The sequence below is a fragment of the Paramormyrops kingsleyae genome, chromosome 17 (assembly GCF_048594095.1).
Source record: "Paramormyrops kingsleyae isolate MSU_618 chromosome 17, PKINGS_0.4, whole genome shotgun sequence".
Classification (NCBI taxonomy): Eukaryota; Metazoa; Chordata; class Actinopteri; order Osteoglossiformes; family Mormyridae; genus Paramormyrops; species Paramormyrops kingsleyae.
This window is the reverse complement of record NC_132813.1, coordinates 17,471,281-17,488,832: the sequence shown is the minus strand read 5'-3', so window position 1 is coordinate 17,488,832 and position 17,552 is coordinate 17,471,281. Positions and strand designations below refer to the sequence as shown.

Sequence of the window (17,552 nt, the reverse complement as noted above, 5' to 3'; positions counted from 1 at the left end):
GACGGCACTTTATCTAAAAAAATTCATGCCGACCAGTCTCCTAGATTTACGACGGCTTATGAGTTAATAACCCTCATCATCGTGTCGGCCTGTCAGACATGAAAGCATCGACATGCACAGATATTAATCGGCGGGATAAATTGTGGACCGAGCCCGACATCGATCCCGAGGATGTCGTCACATATTACTGCCATGGCAACAAAGGCGGCGCGGAGCTGACCAGGTGATGTGTGGCCTTGTTTTGAAAGCAGCTTATGGATTTTACCCCAATGACATGCCGGTGCTGAGAGCCGGCCGTGCAGCGCTGTGACATCTCAAGCTGCTGGCCTTCGTGGAGAGAAACATGTTCGCCTGACTTAAATGAAATCACTTCAGCCCCCTCCTCTGCCTGATCCTGGTGGGCATTGCTTTTTTTTTCCTGATGATGGCCATTCTCCAAGAAGGAGCATGGGTAAGCGCCTCTCTGGCTTCTCGCTGTCAAACAGGTCCTGCATGCCTGCCCGCCCCTTCCCATTTTCCCAAACTGCTCCCTGGGAAGGGAAATCTGGGAATCTGCATGCAGATCCGCACTTGGACAATATGGAATATGAACTCAAGAGTGCTTCTGGGGGAAAAACTATCATTCTGGGACTTCCTTATCCCGCTTTTCCTGATTTTCCCGCCCTGTAAAATGCAATCATCGTCTCCCTGAGTGTGTTGGCAGAGGAGTGTGTATGCGGAAATCCGCTGGTCTGCCTCTGTGCGATCCTTGCATCCTCGCTATTGCTCTCTGCATTATCTTAAATTGATTTTGCCTTAAAAAAGCAATTATAATTTACTCCATTTGATAACGACTGCGAGGCTGTGAAGGGGCTCTTTTGCGATAAAACACACATAGAAAATGCCGGCAGGGTGCTGCGCAAGCAGATGAGGCCGCTTGGAGCGGTCAGGGCTGTTACTGATGGAGTGAGATTTGCTGCTGTTCGGCGATCCATGGTGGCAAAGCCCCCCTTGTCTCATGTAAACACCCCTCACCTTCAGGAAGATTTGAGGAGGAAATCCATCTTTCGGGGGGAGGAACGCGATAGGTCTCACCACAGGGGATGGGGCGGGATTTGGAGTCGGCCGGTGCTTAAGTCGCACACAAGGCTTGAACAGATGTGCAGAGAGAGAGAGCACATCTGGACTTGTTTTTTGATTTTGGACTGCGAGTGGAGAAGGCGGGGAGCCAATCCAGCACCACTATCCTCCTTGGACGCAAGACCGATTCTCAGTCCTTAGAACACCACAAATTCTTGTCCGACAACTTCCACAGCTACGATCTTCAGCGCAAGTAAATAATAAATAAACCAGCTGGCCAATAAATCACACCAGCAGCACGACACGTAAAATGCACACGTTTCCCTGCTGTAATTTTCACTCTAAATTCCCGGTTTAGTTACAGTTTCCAGCTTCCCGACTCCCAATGGCGGTGGACGGGAGACCGCGGTGAACCAAGCGGCTAATTTGCATGAATGTCCCCCCCCCCAGCGGTCGCCTTTGCTCGGCGAACACACCGCAAAGCTTCTGCATGGACTTCTCCGAGTAGGTCTCCCGGTCGCAGCCTTTCCCAATGTGGCTGGTCTGCAGCTCCACAGTGGTCCGCACCGAGGACAGCGGCCCCTCACATGTCTCCAGGTGCATCTTGGGAAACAGCTGCTTGCTGCCAGTTCCTGGCTCATAATCCACCCGCTTGCTCCAACCTGGGGGGGGGGGGGGGGGGAGGTTTGGAGAGACAGACGTAATTAACATCTGGTGATTAACCTGCTCTGTCACACATCCAGCAAAGCCCGGTGGAGCAAGAGAAACGGACCAAAGAACCAGGCGGGACCCACAGAATTACTCAGTCGAGTCCCACTTGAGCATAGTCCTGAGCGGAAGCCCTGCCGCCTTTGGTGGACAGGTGCCATGCTTTCATATGAGAAGCAGAGCCTGGAAAGCAGGAGGCGGCAGGGAAGAGGCGACTGCCTGGGCCGGACACACCGACTCTGCCGTTTTGTGTAGGTAAGCAGAGAGTCGCTTTGGACCAAACCGTCAGCAGGAAACGTGAGAACACAGTGCACACCTGAACGCAGCACAAGCGCAGCACAAACGCACACCTGGAAGAGTGCTCTGGCTTTGCATTATTTTTAGACCCGAGTCACACGCAGCGCAGCCATGTAGACATAATGAGGACAGTGTGTGAATGCACACAACCAGCCCGCTCTGCACCCGCGATAACCCCCCCGGCCAGCTCCCCCTACAGAGAGGCTTCATGTGGGGACAGGGGCTCCGGGGATCCGATCATTTGGCGCAAACGTCCGCCCACCCAAGTCTTGCTGGGAAATAAGTTTCTTTATGTAGAAAGAGGATAATCCCACCCTGTGATTAATATTTACTGTGATCAGGCTGCTGTGTTGGGAAAGGTGCTATATGTGCCTAATTAAACTGAGGTTTAACATGCGTAATTTCCCCAAAATGATGCCGCCAACATCGTGTCAGCGGGGTGGGTGGGTGTGCACACTGACCGAAGGCAATACAGCGAGCGTTTGAAATATAATGGCATTTTTTTTAAATCCCCCCCATCTCCACCTCTCTCCCAGTTCTCCATGTCCTGACAGGGGCATTGAGGACCTTGGTGATCTGCTGTGTGCATCTTGAAGCGAACAGCTGCAGAAGTGCCCCTGTTCTGTGGTCTTCACCCTGAGTGAATACACTGTATTACCAAAAGTATTGGGACACCCCTCCAAATCATTGAATTCAGACGTTCCAATTGCTTCCATAGCCACAGGTGTATAAAATCAAGCACCTAGGAATGCAGACTGCTTCTACAAACATTTGTGAACGAATGGGTCACTCCAGGAGCTCAGTGAATTCAAGCGTGGTACCGTGATCGGATGCCACCTGTGCAATAAGTCCATTTGAGAAATTTCCTCACTGCTAAATATTCCGCAGCCAACTGTTAGGGGTATTATAACAAAGTGAAAGCAATTGGGAACTCAGCCAAAAAATGGCAGGTCACGTAAAATCACAGAGCGGGGACAACGCATGCCAACTGTCTGCAGAGTCAATAGCTACAGACCTACAAACTTTGTGTGGCCTTCAGATTAGCTCAAGAACAGTGCATAGAGAACTTCATGACCGAGCAGCTGCATCCAAGCCTTACATCACCAAGCACAATGCAAAGCGTCGGATGCAGTGGTGTAAAGCACGCCGGCACTGGACTCCGGAGAAGGAGAGGTGTTCTCTGGAGTAACAAATCACGCTTCTCTGTCTGGCAAACCGATGGACGAGTCTGGGTTTGCCGGTTGCCAGGAGAAACAGTACTTGCCTGACTGCATTGTGCCAAGTGTAAAGTTTGGTGGGGGGGGGGATTATGGTGTGGGGCTGTTTTCAGGGGTTGGACTTAGTGCCTTAGTTCCAGTGAAAGGAACTCAATGCTGCAGCATTCAAAGCCATTTGGACAATTTCATGCTACTGACTTTCTGGGAACAATTTGGGGATGGCCCCTTCCTGTTCCAACATGACTGCACATCAGTGCACAAAGTGAGGTCCATAAGGACATGGATGAGCGAGTCTGGTGTGGAGGAACTTGACTGGCCTGCACAGAGCCCTGATTTCAACCCGATAGAACACCTTTGGGATGAATTAGAGCGGGGACTGCGAGCCAGGCCTTCTCATCCAACATCAGTGCCTGACCTCACAAATGCTCTCCTAGAAGAATGGTCAAAAATTCCCATAAACACACTCCTAAACCTTGCAGACAGCCTTCCCAGAAGAGCTGAAGCTGTTATAGCTGCAAAGGGTGGGCCGACTCCATATTAAAGCCTATGCGTTAAGAATGGGATGCCATTAAAGTTCATGTGTGTGTAAAGGCAGGTGTCCCAATACTTTTGGCAATATAGTGTATAATGGACAGCAATATGGCAGAAGGAAGATGCCGCATAGCAGATAGGGTCCAAATAAAGAGCAAAGCATCAATTATGTGGCCGAATGGCCTCCTCTCGTTTGTATAGTTCTTATGTTCTTATGTTCTTATGTGGAAGCACTTCACATTAATAGTGAATGAGGATGCAGCTGTTTGTCAGTATTGTAAAGCAGAACTTAAATATCACCACAGCACAACTGCAATGCAAAAAAACACCTTAAAAGAAGATGTATGAGGTTTGATGGACCCAATAATGCGAGGCTACTGATATCTGCCGTTTAGCCTCTCGGAGTAGCACTGCCTGTCTTTCTCATTACTTCTCATTACTTGCTTATTATGATTCGTGTCAAGATAATCACTGCAAAAATGAAGGTGCGTGTAGTCTGTATGTTCACCTTCTGTATGCGTGGCTTTTCTACTCCGGTTTCCTTCTGCTGTCCAAAAACATGCAACTTAAGTTCAGTAGAGTGCCTTAAACTGCCCGTATGTGTTAATGGGTCCACACCCTGTAGTGGCTGGTTGGTTCCTGCCTCATGCCAATTGCAATGTTGATATTATATTATATTATATTATATTACATATGAGCAGTTACTCAATTAATCGTCCAATTGATTGATAGTGACAGCCCTAATAAGCTAAGAACTGGCCTTATTCTGCTATAGTATTCATGGCGCTAATTCATATGGTGCCTGTTAAGCAGGTGTTTGTCTGCTGTCAGCCTGTGTGCTGTGCTGTATGTGACGCTGCTTGTGTCCAGGCAGGAAATGTGTTATGAAAGCTCTGTGTTCTAGGAGAAGGTCAGGCTATTGTGGGAGGCCCTGGTGCTCTGTGGCTACGGCTAATTATTTAATTCCTTTGAGATCAGAGGGAGATTCCCCTCCCTCCACCCCTGCTGTGTTTTCCAGTAGCTCTGGGCACTGAGCAGGGATATAGCTTTAATGCCACCGTGCTCAAGGTCACATATGTCAAGGGGTGTCCTTGGTCTGGTCCTCAGTCAACCTGGTCCATATTGGGACCCATTGCATTATGGGAAGAGACCTTAATGGACAAACGATAAGAGCTCAACAGACTGCTGGATTGGGTCACATAAGCATCACAAATCAATCTTAGTGGAAAATCAGCTCCCCCCAACTATGAGGTTAGTAAATCTGTAAATCTCCCTCTGATATAACAGAACCAGCAGCCTTCTCTTTTTAATTCGCATGCATGCAACTTCTGGCTTTTTGTAACAGGAAGTGGGGGATACTCAGGCACCGTGGCCTTTAGGGGGCGCCTCTACAGTCAGAGAGTCCGGGGCTGGACAGGGAGGGAATGAGCTTATTCATAGAAGGGAGTCGATGGGCTGTATCAGGCCCGAAGATCTGAATGAGACCTGAGGAATGGCTGGAGGAAGTGAAGATTTCTCCAGGCGGAACACGGCGGCCCGGGGGAGTCCTGGAGGAAAACTGATTTCATTCCTTTCTTTTAATTTAGCCTCCCCCCTTATCTGAAATTACTTCATTGCTGATCAGTTCTTCTGATCAAATCAGCTTTTTACGGAGCTCCCCGGAAAGCGGGCAAGAATCGGCGGGAGGTAAGTCGCTGGTGAACGGGGGCTCTGGCTCACGCTACACGTTTCGGCCCAAACATTAACCCCCTCCCCCCCCCCTCAGGTGCACTCATATTTACTGCAGGGGTCACTTGATGGTATGGGCACAGGCGATATGAAGCAGTGTCGCTCCGACCCTGACTCTGATCGCCGGCTATTGGGGGCCTTAAATGACAGTGGGGTTACTCAGGTGGCTCTGACTGGTGCTGGGGGGGGGAGTGGGGGAGACAACCTGGATTAAGTGTGTCATTACCCAGGGGTCGGCGGGGCCCGGAGCCAAGTTTTAGTGGACACCACTATGAGGGGAGGAGAGACATGAGTGGAGAGTGAGGTGTGAGTGTGACTGGGGGTGGGGGTCAGAGAGGAGCAGGGCTGCCTGGCCATGTGCAGAGGGTCCGCCAACACACATCAGCGCGTTTCCACTGCAGAAAAGGCTGGGGAAGCGGGGGGGGGGGTCCTACAGGGGGTGGCCCACTTCACATTTCATTGCCATTTACACCCCCTGTTTGTTTTTTTGGGAGGGGGGGAAGCTGTCCTTTGCAAGGAGGATAAACCCCCCAGCCACTCACTCTGTACATAAAGACACGTCTAAATCCCCTTTAAAAAAACATACAGCGGAGAAGGACGGGCTTCAAAAGGCAGATTTGGGGGGGGGCACATGACGAGCGACTGTGTCTCTCCTCACTCCCTCTCAGATATCTTTCTTTCACTAAAGGCCCCCTCCCTGCCGCCCTTGCTGTGTGTGTATTCCTTCTGTCTGAAAGCCCCCCCTCTCTGGTACAGCGCTGAGCTCCTTCCGCAAAGGCCCTTAAAAACTTAAATCTCTTTGGAAAGCTGGAAGGGGTTGGACTCACGCTGATAACGAGCTGGACGAGTGCATCCAGAATGTTCTTTTCCCGCTTGTAAATGGTGAAGAGGCTCGGGGATGTGGGAGGTGTGAACAGCATCGGAACCTCCGCTGTGCCGAGGGCTGACTGGCGAGGGGGGCGGGGCCAGAACGTACCCCGTAAGGCCCCCAGGATATCAGGACTTTCTGCTGCTGACAGCCAGATTTCTCATGGTAATTAGAGGGCTCTTCCCACCGACACACGTCATGCTACGGCCGTAATTTGGAGGCGAAGGGTGTTTCGGAACCGTAAAGGTCACGATGCCCCAGTGCGCGGGGATGGGTGGGAAACGGGGGAGACAGCATGCTTGCTCTCTCGCTCTTTCACCATGTGCAACCGTGAATCATATCCATCCTGATAGATAGGCAACTTTAAAATGCTACAAGTGTCACATGGGAATTACTCTAGCGACTAAGTAAAGGGACACGCCTCACAAAGCCCCACCCACCCTGCCCTGTTGGCATATGGAAGTGGCATTATCTGAACTATTCTTTGCCTGAGGGAGGGTGGGTTTGGGGGTGGGGTGTCACTCACCCTGCCAGCCTGGTTTGCAGACGGGCTTGACGTCGATATGCACGAGTGCGCTCTCTTCTGCCCTCTTCTGGCCACAGTCGAACGCTGTCACCAGGATGCGGTACTGCCCCTGACGGTCGTAACTCAGCTTCTCCGTGTTCCGGATGTTTCCTAGGAAGAGCAGAGCACATGAAGCCATCAAGATGGGTGTTTGGCAGCCAGAGAACTGCACCTGGATTACCTCACAGAGTGGCGGGATTCGGGCCACGGATCGATCTGACTTGGCTGCGGGGTGGGGGGCAGCTAGAGCTATAATTTAAGGGAGGCAAGAAAGGGGTGAAGCCTGCTGAGTGGATGGGTGGAGGCTTAACAGCCAGCCTGCCCAAATGGGCTACAGAGCTTCCTCGAACCCGGGGCCACCTGGCCACTTCTGAGTCTCTGAGCCTCATCCTCATGGCTGATGCAGTGTCCCTTCGTCACGGTGTCCGTGCAGCACCTGACAGTGACAGCATTGCCGGTGGGTGACAGTACAGTGTTTTCACTTGTCTCCCGCCGGCTTTGGCGAAAGGCTGCAGATGGTCCTGAGTAATGCAAGTGCGGGCGGGGGGGGGGGGGGTGTGAACAATGCTCCCTCTCTCTCCCTCTCTCTCTCTCTCTCTGTATTTGTACATGCCATGGATGTAACCATGATAGGTGGAACAGCAGCACTGTGGTAAATATCTTCACGGGCCACCAGCCAGTGTGTCTGTAATGTACATATATGATGTCCTATATGCATGAACTCTACATACCTGCTCTCCCGTGTGTCTGTAATGTACCTGTATGATCTCCCGTGTGTGTACTGTACATGTGTGACCTCCAGCAGGTCACTGACCGTTGCGGTCGATGGCGAAGGGCGTGTCAGGCGTGACGATGTCGTAGTTGCAGATCTGGCTGTACTGTGGGGAGCAGTCCAGGTCCGCCGCTTCCACCTGCAGGATGCTGTCATAGATCTTGCCCTCCGTCACAGCTGCGTGGTACATGGCTTCCCGGAAAGCCGGCGGGAATTCATTCACGTCGTTCACCTGGATGTGCACTACCGCCCTGGTGGGGGTTGACCAGCAGGGGGCGGTAGTGAGTATGAGTGAGGCACCAATTCATTTGTTTACACTTATTATAAACGATTAGAGCTCTTCTTTATATTCAGTTCGTGTTCTCACATCTGCTGACTCAAAACCAGAAGAAAAAACATACACAAAAATGGCATAAAGTGACAAATATATAATACACCGAAGGGGCAACATTTGCTGTTACTTTACATTTAGATGATTTACGTTCCATAACAAATCTAACTGTAATATTAAAATATTCCCTCATGACAACAACAAAATAGCCACATGTAATATTACTCCAAAGCCACCACCACAGGATATAAAGCAAATAAAATGACCGTTTGCTTAATGTTTGTGTGATTTTATCCCCTTCCTCTCAAAACAAAGAGATGAAATCATCAGCACAGGCGTGAAGCGTGTGGAGACTGACGCTCATTTTCACCTTGAAGACGGTAGGAATGAAGCCCTGAGTCTCATTGTAGGACGTGTCACCCCCATGCTCACTCACACTCACACGCTCACACTCACACGCTCACACTCACAGAGTGATGGGAGCAGTGGGGCAACGGGGGAAGGAGGGCAGGCTGTTTCTCTTCCTCTCTTTTTGCTTCCATTATCTCAAACCCGCAGCCCAGTTGCCTTAGCATGCTGGGATGAGCTCTGTACACACACGTGTCGTTCTCGGTGTGGCCAGCAGGACGTACAACAGCACTGTGCCGCAGTGTGATGGTGTCGGGAGAGTCTTACTGTCGGGGGTCAGGAGGCTGGTGAATGGATTTTAGGAATGATCCCGGTGTCCCCAGCAATGGGATTGCAGACCACCCACTTTACAGCTAGTGTGTAGCTAATGTAGACGTCCCCGAGGAGTTTCTACAACAGGACCGCCTGGGGAGGGTTCAGGGGTTGTCCCGCAGCCCCCCCCTGCAGCGGTCTGGTGAGCAGAATGCCCCTGAGTGACAATTAGCTCTTTCAGATCTGCGCCTGAGGTGGCAGAAGGTAGGGCCTTTCCTGGATTGCGAAGTCACCCACGGGTGCGCGACAGACCGGCCGTGCGGATTAATGGCCTGCGAGATTATCCAGAATTAGCTCGGGGTCTGTTCTCCTACAGGACGTGACTGGCAATTACACTGAAGTGCTTCAGGAAAACCCCAGGAACACTTAATGAACAGCTTATTAATGCAGGTATGAGCTGAACCAGTGTGGGAGATTATGCAGTGACTGCTGAGGGTAATATGGCACAGTGTGAATCTTGCACCAATTCCCAACATTTATAAAGAGTCTCGAAGGATAGGATCACTCCTCAGGACCTGTCTTGTGACATATATGTGAGTTTTCTTCAGCCAGAGACACAAAGCAGAGTTTGCCCCCCCTGCCTTTTGGGGCCAGTGAGACCTAAAATGGCTCGTTTAATGCTGACTGTTTATTCAAAGTTAAATGCGTACTTCAGTGTTAAATGCGTAACTCCTGATTTTGGCCATTTTATTTAGTATCCCCCAGGGGTGTGGGTGATCGCATTGGCACTGCTGATTAATGATATGTGTATGTGTGTGTGTGTGTGTGTGTGGGAGGAGGGGGGGGCAGGGGCTAAGAAAGGTAGTTAGATGCTTGTTTGTTTAGTCTGCTCATCCTCACGTGTGAGCAGTGTGTAGGTGGTGTGTGAGTAGTGTGTGAGTAGTGTGTGAGTGGTTTGTATGTAGTGTGTAAGTAGTATGTGAGTTGTTTGTGAGCAGTGTGTGAGCAGTGGGGGAATAGTGTGTAGGTGGTGTATGAGCAGTGTGTGAGTAATTTGTGAGTGGTATGTGAGCGGTGTGTAGGTAGAGTGCGAGAGGTGTACAAATGGTGTGTGGGAGGTTTGTGAGCGGTGTGTGTGTGATTAGTGTATAGTTAATGTATGAGTGCTCCATGAGCAGTGAACAGACTACAGCTATTTGTCTTGCAGAAACACCGGTCCAATGCCCTTCTGCTACACCCCCCCCCCCCCAGCCACCATGCTTGCCTACCAAATGACACCCCCCCCCCCCCCCTCTGATTTTGGCTGTGGTGGCTGACACGCTGCAGTGGCCCAGTCACTGGCAAACAGCTGAGGCCAGCCTCTGTCACGGCAGCCGGCGATTGCACCGAGCTGCTGCTGAGACTGGAGGTAAATGAAAAGAGGGGTGGAAGTGTCAGCTGCCAAGTGGGGACGATGGAGGCTGCTCGCGTGATTAATTCCGGGACGGGGCCGGGCAGGTGTGGGATTAAAACCCCCTACTGATGGGACCAAGTGATCAGTGTTTCCAAAGTGAGTCTTCTGGGGAAATTTTCAATAGCTGACCAAACAAAAAAAAAACTGTCTTTAGGTGATTTATGGTCAAAGAGAAGAGAAGGGGGATTTACTGAAAGAGTTATAATTATAGCGCTACTGATCTGGCCTGTAGAAGTGGGACTGTTAGGGTCATAGGAGGAGCGTGGAGCTCTTGGGTGGAGGAGTGATCTCTGTGATGGGGGAGTGACTGAGGTTACATTGAAGTCTGTGATGGGGGAGTGACTGAGGTTACATTGAAGTCTGTGATGGGGGAGTGACTGAGGTTACAGTGATCTCTGTGATGGCGGAGTGACTGAGGTTACAGTGAACTCTGATGGGGGAGTGACTGAGGTAACAGTGATCTCTGTGATGGGGGAGTGACTGAGGTTACATTGAAGTCTGTGATGGGGGAGTGACTGAGGTTACAGTGATCTCTGGGATGGCGGAGTGACTGAGGTTACAGTGATCTCTGTGATGGGGGAGTGACTGAGGTTACATTGAAGTCTGTGATGGGGGAGTGACTGAGGTTACAGTGATCTCTGTGATGGGGGAGTGACTGAGGTTACATTGAAGTCTGTGATGGGAGAGTGACTGAGGTTACAGTGATCTCTGTGATGGGGGAGTGACTGAGGTTACATTGAAGTCTGTGATGGGAGAGTGACTGAGGTTACAGTGAACTCTGATGGGGGAGTGACTGAGGTAATCCTACTTATGCTGCCATAGCCATATCTGTCGGAGCATTGCACTTCATATTGCACTCATCTAACTTTTAGCACTGCCTATAGTCTCCCTTACTTTGACTAATTGCATTTATTTCCACCACCTTCTCCTGGGTGGTGCTGCCTGGAGCCCTCAATCTATCAAGATGTCCAGCACACCCTGCAACATGTGACGTCGCCACTACCAATGACGTCCGTGCATCCAGCTCGCCATTCTGCCTGTGTCATCTTCCTTGTATGACCCGCTCCCTGCCTTCTGGCTGCCTGGCGATTGGAGGGAGCGTTGGCACCGGCTTGTCATCTCCCCCCTGCTCCCCGTTTGTGTTTCAGATTTAACTGTATCTGACTCTCCCTGCGGGCCCCTGGAGGATGGGCTCCCCCTTTGAGTCTGGTCCCTCCCAAGGTTTCTTCCTTCTGGGGAGTTTTTCCTTGCCACTGTCGCCTATGGCTTACTCACTGGGGGCTTTGGGTGGGGATGCTGTAAAACGTTTTGGGACAATGTAATGTTGTGATAATGCACTATACAAAAATAAATTTGTTGTTGTTGTTGTTGATCTCTGTGATGGGGGAGTGACTGAGGTTACAGTGAAGTCTGTGATGGGGGAGTGACTGAGGTTACAGTGAAGTCTGTGATGGGGGAGTGACTGAAGTTACAGTGAGCTCTGTGATGGGGGAGTGACTGAGGTTACAGTGAAGTCTGTGATGGGGGAGTGACTGAAGTTACAGTGAGCTCTGTGATGGGGGAGTGACTGAGGTTACAGTGAGGTCTGTGGTGGGGGAGTGACTGAGGTTACAGTGAAGTCTGTGATGGGGGAGTGACTGAGGTAACAGTGATCTCTGTGATGGGGGAGTGACTGAGGTTACAGTGAGCTCTGTGATGGGGGAGTGACTGAGGTTACAGTGAGGTCTGTGATGGGGGAGTGACTGAGGTTACAGTGAGGTCTGTGATGGGGGAGTGACTGAGGTTACAGTGAGCTCTGTGATGGGGGAGTGACTGAGGTTACAGTGAGGTCTGAGAGCGGGGGGAGGGGGGTGCCGGACACGGCTCACTTGTGGGACTTCCTCCAGCCGCCCCCGCCAGGCCCCGCGCCGCAGTCGTACGCCTGGATGATGAAGGTAAACTCCTTCTGCAGCTCGCAGTCGATGGGCTGTCTGGCCCGGAGGAGACCCTCCCCCGACGTCCTGTTCAGGACCACCGCCTCGAACGGGGCGTCCTGCCCATGGATCTTAAATGCGCAGATCTCACCTGCGTGATATGGGGGGGGGGGGGGGGGCAGAGAGAAAAGGGGGGTTTAAAAATGCAACTTGACACATCTGGCAGCGAGGAGGGTGACTGGACGGGCAGCTGACGGAAAGGGGCGGGGCGGGGCTCAGAGCCATGCAGGATGCGTCCCATACAGAAGCTCCTTGGCCTGCGTGCCGCAGCGCTGCCCCCTGATGGCAAATGGCAGCGGTATCAGCAAAGGTAGCAGCAGGGGGTAAATTGGATTGCAGTCGCTCGGCCCTCGTCGCCGCTGGCTGCTCCTGATAAGGCAGACTTTATTTCCACTCTCTTTCCTTTCATTTTCTTTCTTTCCCTCTGCCCTTTCCCGCTATAATCCCACCCCCCACCCCCCCGGGAGCTGGAATAATAACTCGGCACCACTCCGGACGTGTGATGCGACACAGGGCCCTCATTTAAGCCCCCCCCCAATGACTTATTGAAATCAAATAGGCTACAAAATGGAAGAACAGTGGAAAGGTACAGCGAGAGAGAGACTGCGTGGCTGCGACTGTGTGTTCGGAGAGGAGCACAGAGAGGCATCACTGGTGTGGAAATCCAATACGTGGCAAATTCTCGGCCAAATGTGTGGCGTCGCCACTTAAGGGTGGGGAATGTGCCACAGCTGCCTGTTTAGTTGTCTATGTGTGTCGCAGATCCGTCTCGGGATTAAGGATGGAGGCAGGTCAGTGAGGTCGAGGCGACTGCAGCATCCCAGTCACTGCAATCTGAATAAATAAATTCACTAAAGCCACAGCTTTTCAGTTTCACCCACATCAGCTGAACCCTCCTGAGGAGGCGAACCCCCCATGTCAGGGCTGTGGCTGTAGACCCCACCCCGTTACCCCACCACAGGGGGGCGTAGTGTGCAGGCAGTGGGGGATGGCAGTCCCAGGTTAGGGTTATCATCCTTTCATTCAGCCAGCTTGTGGCACCGAAGTGAGATTTCTCTGAAATTTCAACAGCTGGAAGTCCAGAGCAAACAGCATGTAGAGGCTCTCCCTTGGGCAATGAAAGGCGTTCCCTCTTATGGGTACCTGCTGGGGCTAAACAATCTCATACGTTTTCCTGTGCGAGTTTTGCTGCTTTGATGGCAAAAAGGTATAACATAACAACACCACACTTGAATGTCTGGCTTGATGCCACCCTATCAGCTATGTAGGACACACACACACGCACACACACACACACGCACACGCACACACACACACACACACATGTTTGTATTCATATCTTTGTGGGGACTGTCCATTCATTTATATGGGAAAAACCCTAATCCCAACAATAAGAACCTTAAACTTTACCCAGCCCTAACCATTACCATAAATAAACAACAACAAAAAAAATTTGACTGCATTCACAGATTTTTTACAAAATTTAGCTTATCCTTGTGGGGACTGAAAAAATGTCCCGGCAAGGTAAAAAGTTGCAGTTTTGTTCTCCACAATGCACGCACAGACACACGCAGACACACACACACACACACACACACAGGCACACGTGAGCTGCATTTCGAAGCTCGCAGTTTACATTAATATGCTTTTTTTGGTCTCCATTTCGCGAGCCTGCTGTCTGCACGCAGGTTTGCAGAGTGATGTCAGAGTGTGAAACTGCTCTGGAGAGCATACAGCAGATGTTCCTGCACCTGCCGTGAATCACAGGTTGCACTGGTGTCTGACGATGAATTTCTGATGGAATCACATTTTAAGGAGAAGTGGGGGGGGGGGTGTTTCTTTAAAACCCCTGAGGTGGGGGGGGGGGGGGCCTCCCTGAGGACACCATGTCTCTTCTCCAGGACGTGACGCTTACATCCGTCACCAGGAGGTGCTATTGTGCCCATCCCTGTCAGCAAGCACCTTCTTAAACTTTAATTCTTTTTAGCCTGGCGTGCGAATGCAGTGTGATGCAGTCACAGTTTGCACCACCAGCGCCCTCTATCAGCGGGGCAGAAGCCCACAGCTTTGCGTTCGATACCAGCATCACAGGGAAAGAGTGCAGTTACACTGCGTCGCAGGAGTAAGAGAGAGAAATAAAAATCCCTTCTCCATTCTGGGCTGGGTGTGGGGGGGGGGGGGGGGGGCTTTAATTAGAGGCACGCTCCCCCTGCAGCATGTCGGGAGGCTCACACGCGTTTTGTTCGACCTTGCAGAGCTCCCTGTAAACCTGCCGCCCCTCCTCCTTCATTATGAAAAGGACCCCCCCCTCCAAATAATGGCACCCTGCTGCCTCTCGAACAGCAAGGAGACATGAAGTGCAGTGTGAAGAGCATTGGGAGGGATGGGTTAAGGAGACATTCTGCAGACAATCTCTTTGACCCCCCCCCTCCCCCCACCAGAATCCTTTGCTTTTAGATTCTGCTGACTTTGGCCGCTAACCCAGCGCACCACGCTGCTCACAGATCACTGTGCTCACTTTCACCATGTGATCCTTAATACTGTACATTCCAGGGCTGTTAAGCCGGTAAGTCAGGTGACCTCCCCCCCCCCCACCCCGACAGATCTAGAACAGCACAAGTACCTATCACATCCATTTATGAAATCATTGTGTCAGTAATAGAACCGCTGGAGGTGAAGAAACCTCACCCAGCGCAGCTGCAGCTTGGCGCGGCGGCACCCCTCACAAAGGCCATCTTTCAGGGGAGGGGGCAGCACAGCCGAATTCTCCCGACCCCTGAAACACCAGGTTCACTATGAGCTCTGGCAGGTCAGCCTGTCTTTTCCGTGCCACTTGTAATAATGTTTTGTCAGTTCTCATTCACATTGAATTGAGGAGCTTTTAACTAATTAACTAACTTTTTGTATGGCTTGGTGTTTTTTGGAGCATATTCATTTAATGGCCCAGGCTTTACCGTTCACTACCCCACTCTCCACATGACGTCTACATGTTTCTCCAGTACAGTGATACTGTACTCTGAGTTGGCTGGTTACTGTGTTGAAGGTCTCTGTCCTGTGATTGGTCACTGTGTTAAAGCTCCCTGTCTTCTGATTGGTCACTGTGATGAAGGTCTCTGTCCTGTGATTGGTCACTGTGTTGAAGCTCCCGTCTTCTGACTGGTCACTGTGTTGAAGCTCCCCGTATTATGATCAATCACTGTGTTGCTCAAAGCCTTTTGGCATAGATGAGTGGAGTGACTGCGCGCCTGCAGACAGCATATCTGCAGCTTGTGCGCATCCTGTTGGGCGACTCTCTCCTGGTCTGCCCAGGACGGCTGGACCTCTGAGGAGATCCTTAACCTGTGGGTGCAGTGCTACTGAGATATATCACAGTCCCAACAGGCAGGGGCCGCAAACGGACGGCATCACAGGCCCCCACTTTAGCTAAAGACGGAGAGAACTACATATACGCAGTAAACAATTTTCTCAAATTATGCAGTAAAAGATTCCATTGTACTCCTCTGCCATTTGCCATGAATAAACAAGACCGGAATAATGAAAATGACTTTGCGGATCAAATGAATGAACAGAAAGGGGTAATAGTCGGTAATGGAAGAGAAGGACCACAGAGAGGAGACTTTAAAGCGGCCAGCCAGCAGATGTACTCAGGACAAGAAGGCCCGCTTTGGACGTGACTGTTTGCTTAATTCACGCACTCTGCTACGCCTCGCCCATTAGCATGACACGCACAGTCACAGCGAGTGTTTACTGCATGTTTGTCTGCGCATAGCAGCTGCGTGTTGATTTATTTTTTTGGCCAGCAGGAGGATGAGAACACAAGAGGCTTTTAGCAAGAAAAAGAAACCAACGGAAAGAGAGGTGAGGGGACGGCAATACTACGCTTAGCCTTCTTGGGGCAGTGGATCTCTGGTTTTTAAGGAACAATCTGGAACAGGCTGTCTTTTTAAGGAGCCCGGGAAGACAAGCCATGTGACTCGGGAGACAAGCTTACATTTGCATTGGCAGAGAGATGCTAAAATATGCATGTAATTATGAAAGTCTGCCTCAGTGCTTTATGGGGGATTGTGTGATACATCTTAAAATGTACAGGCAGGATGATTTTGCCATCGACGTGCAGTCGTTTTAACAGGGAACCAGAAACTCATTAAAAAAGCATATTCCGTACAATGAGAGACTCTTTGCACATGGTATTTTCTTCTGGATGAGTCCAAATCCCCAATTAAAGGAGGCACAGTGCAGAGGGGGGAGCAGATTGAATTAACGGGGCGGGCCTGTCTGATGGATTCCTTGAATCGTGCTGTTTACACCTACTCCCCTTTGTCTCCGACGCTCTTCAGCAAGAGAGTAATCACGCATGGGATGTGGGAGGTTCCTGCAGCGCTCATGTATGCCTGTAGGGGGAGAAAGCCCTGATCTGTAATGTTTAATTCTCAGTGTGGAGCCGCACCCACCCCTGCAAAAACAAAATCGCCCACCATTCCGGGGGGGCTCTTGGGCTCCCTCCTAGTCATCATGGCTTCATCAGGGCCCCCGTCGCACTGTAGGTGTGTGTTTGGGAATATTCTGGATCTTGTATTGTACTGCATATCTATTTCGAGTTCTACGGTGCATCAGGAAATTCAGCTTCTCAAAGTTAAGATACTAAGGGCACAAAATTATTCATAGACGTTTGACCCTGATTTTTCCCAACGGTGATTAATTAATAGGTTTGCTTAATTTATAATTTGTACAAATGTAAATGTGGCCAAACCATTCCTGGCCACACGCAGATCCCCTAATGGCCCCCACCCCCCCCTCCAGGAAGCCGGCGTGATGCCCGATTTATGACTTTGCACATTTGCTCGGAAGGATTAAAAAAAAAATCTTCTTTTCTGGAGGCCACACAGGACATCAAAGCTGATTCAATCCAGCATTCCCGTGGAGCTGCTGTCCTCTGTGAGGCCAGAGGGTGAGGAGCAGTCCTGCATTCACGGTGCCCGCCTCCCTCGGCTGTGACTACCAATAGGAAAGGTAAAGCTTTGAATTGTACAGTGGGCAGTCACTGGCTATCATCTCAGCTGGTCCACCTATCACTGACTGACAACCCACGGTCATCCCGTCCACTGTGGGGCCACATTTCTTCCACTGCTGGCTGTGACTCTCACCATTTTTCTGATATTCTTAACTTATCTACTTTGGCCTGAGGCATGACAGCATATAGGCTTTGAGTGAACAATCCACTGAAAAAACTCTGATATCCCACAATGCTCTGCCACGTCTTGGACTCCAAGAAGGACTGTACTGTATCAAAACCCATTCTGTCCCTGGTCTCTGTCTTTTTATGTTAAATCCCCGCCCATATTCCCTTGGCCGTGTCCCCCTATATAACAATCACAATACAGCACTGATTA

At 50.8% G+C, this 17,552-nt stretch overlaps 1 protein-coding gene across 1 annotated transcript in view; it reads right to left on the bottom strand.

Annotated features, from left to right (window-relative positions):
- LOC111860791 (calsyntenin-2-like) overlaps nucleotides 1–17,552 on the bottom strand; it is a 134,332-nt gene that overhangs the window by 25,830 nt on the left and 90,950 nt on the right. The window contains exons 3-6 of the mRNA XM_072701449.1: nucleotides 12,058–12,253; nucleotides 7,788–7,996; nucleotides 6,935–7,084; nucleotides 1,536–1,721 (exon numbers count right to left, since the gene is read on the bottom strand). Coding sequence (XP_072557550.1) covers nucleotides 1,536–1,721; nucleotides 6,935–7,084; nucleotides 7,788–7,996; nucleotides 12,058–12,253 — 741 coding nt within the window. The remainder of the gene's footprint in view (nucleotides 1–1,535; nucleotides 1,722–6,934; nucleotides 7,085–7,787; nucleotides 7,997–12,057; nucleotides 12,254–17,552) is intronic.